Source organism: Myotis brandtii, unplaced genomic scaffold (assembly GCF_000412655.1).
Source record: "Myotis brandtii unplaced genomic scaffold, ASM41265v1 scaffold876, whole genome shotgun sequence".
In the NCBI taxonomy this organism is placed as follows: Eukaryota; Metazoa; Chordata; class Mammalia; order Chiroptera; family Vespertilionidae; genus Myotis; species Myotis brandtii.
In genome coordinates, this window is record NW_005371579.1 from 1,536,259 (window position 1) to 1,545,666 (window position 9,408).

A 9,408-nucleotide genomic window follows, 5' to 3' on the forward strand; every position below is an offset into this window, starting at 1 on the left:
GGGGGCGGGGGGGGGTCAGGGATCCGGGGCTGGAGATACTGAGCTCGTGAAAGGCGTAGATGGCCGTGTGGGGAGCGACATTTATTAGGAATAGCAATCTGAACTGAAGGGACTGTAGAATCCATTCAGCCCCGAAGTCCCCCCATGAGAAAGCTAAGCTCACAAGGTGTAGATGGTCAAACATTTGAGTCCTTTATCACTGTCATTTGTCAACGTGAATTATCTCCTCTACCGAGTGAGTGCTTGCCTGGGAATTATCTCCTCTACCGAGTGAGTGCCTGCCTGGGCCCAGGCTCCATGAGAGGTGTTTGCACATATTAATTACCCGCTGGATCCACACCTCAAGTCCAAAAGGCAGGCGTGGCGAGAGTCCACACAGCGGCTCTAGGACTTGAACCTGCATCCATTGGCCTCCAGGTCTGCAGGCTGCCCTGTGTCGGTTCCTGTCTGGCACACTGGGGTCCCTGGCTGTCCCAGGTGCAGCCAGAGCTGAGCTCTCACCCTCCCTTCCTCTGAGTGTGTATGTGAGTGTCTGTCTGTCTGTCTCTCTCTGCATCTCTCAGTCTCTCTGCCTTCCTGTCTCTGTCACTCTTAAAATAGCTTCCAAAAGAGTTGAAACCGTTTGCAGTGAGGCTGGCGTGTGGGTGATGCGGGCGCCCTCCTGCCCTGCTCTCAGGAAGGCAGCGTGTTCTCTGTCCACTCTGCAGCGGGTTTGCTTCCAGGGCTGTCTTGGGGTTCAGAGCTTCAGCCCCTCCCCTTGAGCAGGAGGAGCTCCCTTCCAGCCTCTCCGTTAAGAATGGCAGCGTGAGCGACCTCGGGGGGGCATGACCCTCCTTCTGGGAGGACAGGCGGCATCTTCCCAAAGAGCATGCGCCCTGGTCCAGAGCCCTGTGAACCCCAACTCCTGACTCCAGGGGACACTGGGAATGGGGCTGTGCTGCTGCAGCTGGGCCTGGAATCCCAGTGTGTGGAGTGAGGGCGCCCCCGTGTGGCCAGACAGAGCTGCAGCCCCTGGTTTCTATGGATTCTGCTCTAGGAGGACAGCTCTAGGGGGCGGGCAGGGCTCCCAAAGGACCAGATGGTGGGAACTAAGAAGAGAGAGGCTTCAGGACCACCCTCCACCCTCTGGGGCTCCACGGGAAGGGAGCCTGCGTTCTCTACTCTCCCCGTCCAAGCACTATTTTATTACTTTGCCTCATGGCATCATGTTTTGAAAGACATCGCACGTGAGCTGTGTGTTTGTGTGCTGCCTTCCTGTGTTGTGTTGATCAAAGACATTGCTAAACACTAATCGAGACCGGCCTGGGAGCGTTGGTTTGGGATGAGGTTGAGGATACTGTTAGCTGAGGAGGGCGTGAACCCCAGCGAGGCCAGGGGACGCCCCTAGAGACTGACTTCCCCCGTGTGGGTTTGCAACAAGATGCTCCGCCCAAACACTGTGAGAATATTAATATTAAAATGATAGTTACAATGTATCGAGCCCTGATCATGTGCCAGCAACCCTGCCAGCTGCTTCGTGTGTATTCTCTCTGTTCTTCACACCTGCTTATGAGGTCAGTGTTATCACAGGTGACCAGACGGAGGCCCGGAGAGGTAGACTTTTGTCCAGGAGGCAGCTGGCCTGCCCTCTGTGACAGCTGCCCACGATGGAAGGGGCCAGGTCACTCTGAAACCCCAGGATACAGGGCAGGCTGATATGCAGCCCTCTCATTGGGCCCCCAAACACTTACATCACACTTTTGGGGAGCCTACTTGGGTATCAAAAAAAGTTCAGCATCATAGCTTCCTAAGCCGTTGCTTGGCAACCAGCTAATATTACAACAAAAACAAACAAACAGATCCATTGGAAAATAATGAAGGCAGTTAGATGCAGGGACATGGCCACAGAGTTTCACTAAAATCTCTCTCCTGCTCCTTCACCTTTTCTTCTGGAGAAAGACGTGCCGCTGTTAGTCTTGATTTTGGAAATGTTGCATGGAATCCGGCGGGGCCGCGGCAGCCCTGCCTTTGAGTTCAGGTTCGGGCACCGGTACCCAGTGTGTGACTTGAGGCGGCTTCGTCTCCCCAACCCTCTGTTTACTGGAGTAACAAAGGGGCAAGTAATAGCCTCGGGGCGGCGGGGGGGGGGGAGGGTGTAGCAGGTGCTCATCAGGAGCGACTTTTCTGTCCTTGGGCCTCTCATAGCACTCGGCATCGAACGTCTTTGCCAGGCCCCCACCCCCAACCCGGCCACCGTGAGTGCAGCCCGACTCACTCCATATCACCGTCTCCATTTTCTTTCTTACAAAATGAGAAACTGTATGCTCATGTTCGTTCAAGAAAATATTTAGTAAGCACTTACTGTGCGCCCGGCAGCAACAGCGCTGAGTCACTCAGACCTGCATTTAATGCTGCGGACTCCTTACTCAGCACCTGCTTGACCTTGACCAGGGCCCCTAGCCTCTCTAGCTGTCTCCCTCTGTGAAACGGGGATCATATCACTCCTTCCCTCTGGGGATCCTGGGGAGAGGAAGTGAAATAGCACATGGAGAGCACCTACCAGAGGCCTGGGGCGTTCCTCATTCCAGGAATATACATCGCAGGTGTGTCTGCGTGGCCGGCTCTATTCTAGGCTCTGGGGGTTCCTGCACTCAGGGTTCACATTCTGGGGGGCGCCCCAGCTGGAAGCGCTGGGCTGCTATTCTTGTCATCAGTACAGACACAGAGAAAGGATCCAGGGGCTCAGGTGACCCAGCGTCATGGGCTGTGGGCAGGGAAGGCCTCAAGGACAGGTGATGGGGCTCCGGCTTGAAGCACGGACAGGCGTGAAGGCAGGAAGTACCAGGCATGTTTGAGGAATGATCCGTAACAGCAAAGGGATCGCCGGTGGGAAGCCCACGCTGCCCTCCGCGGGGCACAGGGCAGGCTTCTCGCCGTCTGCACTCACCATGCAGAACCCTCATCCTTGTTCAGGGCCTCAAACTTAACCGTCTCTGCTGTGCTCCACAGACGGTGCCCTGACTTTCCAGGGACCGAGGCTGGGCAGAGTCTCAGTTCCAACCTGTACGGGAGCGACAGAGTCAGTGTTACTCTGCTCCCCGGGATGACGCCTCACCGCCCTCCCGTCCCGTGTCCCCGGCTCAGCCTGGTGCTCTGTGAATCCTTGTTGAATGAGCACAGGAATCTGAGCAAGGCCGGCAGGGGCGGCACCGAGCACGGCCAGCTGGCTGCCTGCCACCGCAGGTGGCATTTCCTTAGGTTAGTTCAGCGTTTTAATCCTCCCGTACGTAACTCCCAATGTTTATTGCGCACTTACTGTGTGCCGGGCACTGTTGCAAGCACTTTCACAGTATGTGGTCATTGAACCTCACAATTCACTTACAAATGGGGAGGTTTAGCTAAGTCCCCTGCCCACAGGCACAGCATCACCAAGCGGACACCTAGCTTACCCAGGTCTATCCAGAGGGTCCCATGCTTGCCGATTACCGGCCCAGCTGCCTGGTGGGCCCGTCTCCATCCTCCCCATGACGGCCATGTCATCATCACAGATGGTCTCTATCAAGTGTGTTCTGTGCGTTAGAGCACTGCCTCAGCCCCTCCATGAGACAATCCATTCAATCCTCACAAATCCCGCAGTCCAGGCACAAACCCTGTTCCCGGCCCTGGAGAGAACCGTGGCACGGAGGGGTCACCTGCCCAGAGTGCCGCTGGGGAGTGTCCAGGAGGACATGACTCTGGGCCGTCGGCCCCCCGAGCCGCCTTCCTCACTGAGGAACCTGGCTGCCCGGGACCCGAGGCCGCACAACACACGGCGCCCTCGAAGAGGCGGCTCCCGAAGCTCTGCCACAGCCGCTGGCCGTGAACACGGGGCAGTGGGGTAATGGAATGGGGGTGATGTTGGTAATACAGAGGCAATGGATAGAGTCCCTGGCTCAGAGTGTGGCACCATGCACTATGACTCTTTTCTCCTGTAATGACCCCCAGAGCTCTTGCCACTGTCTCTTTCCTTCCCGCCCTCCTGACTGGCAGGCTCTGCCTGGAGGTGTTCACGCCATCGAGGCCGGAGCAGGACCCCGCTGGGCTCTGCCTCTCTCCGACCTCACCCGTTCTGCATGTGTTTCCGGTGGGCAGCCTTGTCCCCCTCATTTGCAAGGCCTGGCTGATGTCCCCACACCCCCTGGAGGCCTGTCCGCCAGGACTCCTTCCTTGGCAACTGGAATGGAATCCGAGCAAACCCTGTTTTCTGGCCTCCATTCAGGGATGTGTCTGAGAAAGGACTCGGCTGGGCTGGCGCCCATAGCAGAGCAGATAGCAGCTCCGCCTCCCTCCGCTGCCGCCTGCCCCTCTGCCCGAGGAGGTGGCTGAGTCCTCAGAGGCGTTGTTCAGGTGACCTCCCCCGGCTCTGGGTGAAAGCCCGCTTACGTCTACACTGCTGAAGCGAGGCAGTTTAGGGGGTGAGGGGGCAGCTGGGGGAATGAGGCTCCTCACAGCCTCCCTAAGTCTCACACACACGCATGTGCACACATACAGGCACATGCATGCACATGCATACAGGTACACACATGCATACATGTAGGCACATTTTCTTGCAACCGGCCCACCAATAAGCTGAGCTGGGAAAGGAGCAGGGACTCACTTGTTTGAGTTATTCTAAGCCAGGCACTGTGTCAGGCTCTCGAGGGATTGTCATTTCATCTTCCAGCAGCCCTGATTGATAAGAGATAAGTGTTATCATATCATACCCCCTTCACAGACCAGGGACCTGTGACCAGGAGAAGTCGAGCCTGGTGCCGCACATGCATACAGGTACACACATGCATACATGGAGGCACATTTTCTTGCAATCGGCCCACCAATAAGCCGAGCTGGGAAAGGGGTGGGGACTCACTTGTTTGAGTTATTCTAAGCCAGGCACTGTGTCAGGCTCTCAGGGGATTGTCATTTCATCTTCCAGCAGCCCTGATTGACAAGAGATAAGCAAGATCATATCATACCCCCTTCACAGACCAGGGACCTGTGACCAGGAGAAGTCGAGCCTGTTGCCCACGGTCATCACAGAGGGACAGGCATCATTTGAACCTGTGCTGGCTGGCTCCCAATCACTTGTATTTGCCCTGCTGTCCATTATTCCAGCAGGTTCTGAATTACTTCAGTAGATGCCAAAGGTTTCTTTTAAGAGTATTCAGTCCAAAATTGTTATAGTGAGTTTGTGACTACTTGGACAAGAAGCAGGATAGTGTATCAATACAGATTCTTCAGAGAGGGAGAGAGAGAGATTAATTTTAAGGAATTCTGAGTATGGTCTGAAGTCCATAGGACAGGCTGGAAATTCACCAGGATTCGTATGTTACCATCTTGAGACAAAACGGAAAGCTCAGTTTTTGCTCTTAAGGCCTGCAACTGATTGAATGAGGCCCACCCACATTATTGAGGGTAAGGGCCATTACTTTAAGTCAACTAACTGTAAGTGTTAATTCCATCCACAAAATACCTCACAGCAATGTCTGGATGAATGTTTGGCCAAACAGCTGGGCGCCATAGCCTAGCCCAGCTGACACCCTTAAAGTCAACTAACTGTAAATGTTAATTCATCCACAAAATACCTCACAGCAATGTCTGGGCGAATGTTTGACCAAACAGCTGGGCGCCATAGCCTAGCCCAGCTGACACATACAGTTAACCTCGGTAGGCATCAACCACTGTGTGGTCAGAGATTACAAGCAGGCGGCCATGCTGGCCTGGGGACCCAGGGGTCAGTGGTCTGAGCAGGAAGGCAGAATAAAGTACCACGGTCATGGCCCAAAGAGATGCTGAGAGAGAGCCAGGGTCTGGTGGCTGCACTGCAGTACAGCAGTGACCACAGCGGGTGACCCAGTCTGCCATGCGCCAGGTGTGCGAGGCCGTACGTACATGACGTTGACCATGTTCAGTCCCCACAGCAGCGCCAGGAGGGAGATGGGATCGCCCCGTTTTGGGGAAAAGGAACCTGAGGTCATGAGAAGCTAAGTTACTTGGCCATAAAGCGGCAGAGTCAGGATTCCGGTTCTGTCCGTGTTTATTACAAGCCTCGTGCCCTGTGGCCCTCTCCCTAGACCTTTCTCCCTTTCCAAGTGACAGCCACAGAGCTGGGAACTGGCAGACACATCCAGGAGAGAGAGGGGAAAAGGAACGTGAGAAGCTAAGTTACTTGGCCATAAAGCGACAGAGCCAGGATTCAGGTTCTGTCGTGTTTATAGCAAGCCTCGTGCTCTGTGGCCCTCTCCCTAGACCTTTCTCCCTTTCCAAGTGACAGCCACAGAGCTGGGAACTGGCAGACACATCCAGGAGAGAGAGGAGGGGTCTCGAAGGAGCAGAGCAGGCCAGGCTTGGCCAGGAGTGGATGAGAGGATGGAAACTTCCCACCCTCCAGCACATGGGTACCAGTAGCTCTGGGTGCAGACTGCAAGTGGGGGGTCGCTCTAGATTAAAGGCTCAGGGTCTGGAGGATGCGAGGGACTGAGGAGTCACAGAGATGGGACTCAAATGCCCACATTGGTCATTGTGTCATCAGCTTATGTCCAGCTGCTCCTGCGTGGCCAGCCCAGTGGACCCAGCTGCTGGGCTCGAGCCCTGAGCAGCCTTGGAGACCTGCCTACCCTACTTGGCTCTGGCAGGCCATGCGCCGTGAAGTGGGAGAGGGTCCCCAGCCCTGCCCTCCATTCAGTCTCCGGGGAGACTCCGCTTTCCGGCTCAGAGACCACAGTTCTCGTCTGGACTCCAGGGAGGATCAGCAAGCTGCCTGGCCTCCCTGAGCCTCGGTTTCTCCAAATGTGAACCCAGAGGCTGACTTGGGCTTTCTCTCCGACACCTCCCTGAGCCGACCACCTCCCCGCCCTCACGTGGGGACAGCCATCGCTGGGACACCGGGCCCCTGACTCTCCCGCCCTCTCTTGGCAGGAAGTCTGTCATCCAGCTGGACCTGGCCAATTCCAAGAAGGCGATGATTGTCCCCGCGTTCGAGACGCTGCGCTACCGGCTCTCCTTCCCCAAGTCCAAGGCGGAGCTGCTGTCGATGCTGGACATGGGGACTCTCTTCACCTTCAGGTGAGTGGCCCTCATGCTGGCCCCTGGGGTGCCCAGAGCTCTCCTCGATTCCGGAGACCCACACGCCAGAGCTGTTGGTCCAGAAGTCTGTGGCTGACCTCGGACCATATTAAGGCCAAAGAAAGCACCACGGGCCCCAGGCGGGGTCCTTGGAATATGCTCTGTTTTCCCCGTGCCCTGTGCTTTGTTTCAGACGTGGGTGATGAGCATTATGTGTCCAGATGGGAGGGTGGGAAGGCTGTAGGGAGTTCAGCTGATTCTTGCTGACTCAGTTTAGCCGCCTGCCTTCTGGCCTCGAATTCATTCTTTTATTTGTGTGTGCATGCATTCACCTGGTAAGTGGGTTTTATCCTGTCAGCACCATGGGCGCTGCGTCCCTTATCCGTTTTTGGCGAGTGCGTAATAAATACTCACACCATTGTTGGTCCGTGCAATGTCTATTGCTGAATAACAAATCATCTCGCACTTAAAAGCTTGAAACAATAGAAATGTATTGTAGCACCATCTCTAGGAGTGAGAAGTCCAGACACAGAAAAGCTGAATGATCTGCTCAGGTGCCACCTGGCTCAGGTGTGGGCGAGGCTGCACGTGGTCTCCTCCTCCAGGCTGGCTCCCTGGTTGTCGGCGGAATTCTGTGTCCTGATATTGTAGGACTGAGGTCCCCATTTCCCGGCTGGTTCTCTGCCACGTGGCCCCCAGAGGCAGCCGACACATGGTTCTTTGCTTTCTCTGGAGCCAGATCTAAAGGCGCACAGGATTCGGGCTGGCTCACCCCAGGAACCTCCCTTTCAATTAATTCAAGGTTAACTGATTAGTAACCTTAATCACACCTACAAAGATCCCTCTTGCCACACGAAGTAACACCATCACAGGAGTGATATATCCACAGGATCTACCTCGAGGGGGAGAACATTTTAGAAAGGTAATGTCACGAGGGTCACCTTAGCCCTCAGCCTTCCACCGTGGAGTAACTTGGGGAGAGGCTAACCCGCAGTTCGTTGCTTATCAAGTCTACAGAGCCCCCGGGAGTTCATCTACCCTTCCACAGGGAGGGTCTCCTTGCAAGTAAAGGATGTAGATCAGTTTCCTAGGACTGTCGTAACAAAATACTACACACTGGGCGGCTGGAAACAATGGACATTTACCCTCAGATCTGGAAGCCAGATGTGCCCGATCCAGGTGTCGGCAGGTTCCTGCTCCCAGGGAAGGTGCCGGAGGAGAAGCCTTCCCTGCCTCTGTCTGGCTCATGGTGGCTGCCGGCCATCCTTGCTGTTCCTTGACATGTGGGTGCCTCGCTTCAGTCCTGCCTTGTCTTCCTGCGGCTGCCTTCCCTGTGGATCCCTGTAGTCAGTTCACCTTTTCTTACAAGGACACCACCCTGACCCAGGGTGGCCTCATCTTAATGTGATCACATCTGCAGAGACCCTCTTTCCAAAGAGGCCGCATCCACAGTCCTGGGTGGGCACTGAGCCTATCTTCTGGGGCAGACACAGTTCAGCCCCCGGCAGGACTGTCTCAGCATCCACCTCTTCCTCCTCTCAGTCGCAGCCCTTGGAGAGCTCAGTTCCCTTCCTCCCACTCAGCGGCTTTTCTCCCTGTGTCCCAGGTACCACGTCTGGACAAAAGGCCACGCGCCCACGAACTTCGCCAAGTGGCGGACCGCCACCACGCCTTACCGGGTCGAGTGGGAGGCCGATTTCGAGCCGTACGTGGTCGTGAGACGGGACTGCCCCGAGTACGACCGGAGGTTTGTGGGCTTTGGCTGGAACAAGGTGGCTCACATCATGGAACTGGACGCACAGGTGAGAGGAGTGAATGGCGTGGACCAGAGGCGGGGGTGGGGAGGGGGGAGCCTCGGTCTTCGAGCTGAGAGGGGCCTTGGAGATAAGAGAGCAGAGACCTGAGAGGGAAGGAGATGTGCTCAGGGACCTGGAGTGAGAATGTGGCCGTGCCAATCCTTGGGCTGTTGATTCCCAAACTATTCCTCTCTGTCCTTGGATGAGAGTTGGGTTCCAGGCCAAGACCCGAGCAAATATGGGTGTCTCGTGACAAGCCGTCTCACCCCCTCCTCCTCTCAATCCGGTGATAAGACAAGCAAACGATGACCTTTCCCACTCAGCCTGTGAGTCATAAATGCCACACAGCGTGCAGCTAAGATCCAGCTGATTATTCCGCCCCATAACCAAGGGTGATATTTTTAGGCTGTAGTTACCCATGAAACCCTTCCATCCATTCTGCCAATGCTTACCGAGCACCTACCTCAGCAGCAGTCTCCTGCAGGCTTCTAATAGGTTAGACCAAACCAGGGTCTGCCGATTTTTCTGCCAAGGAACAGATAGTCAATTT

The 9,408-nt window shown here is 55.6% G+C and overlaps 1 protein-coding gene across 1 annotated transcript in view; it reads left to right on the forward strand.

The window, feature by feature from the left end:
- LARGE (like-glycosyltransferase) overlaps positions 1–9,408 on the forward strand; it is a 457,548-nt gene that overhangs the window by 444,182 nt on the left and 3,958 nt on the right. The window contains exons 12-13 of the mRNA XM_014532296.1: positions 6,916–7,062; positions 8,669–8,864. Coding sequence (XP_014387782.1) covers positions 6,916–7,062; positions 8,669–8,864 — 343 coding nt within the window. The remainder of the gene's footprint in view (positions 1–6,915; positions 7,063–8,668; positions 8,865–9,408) is intronic.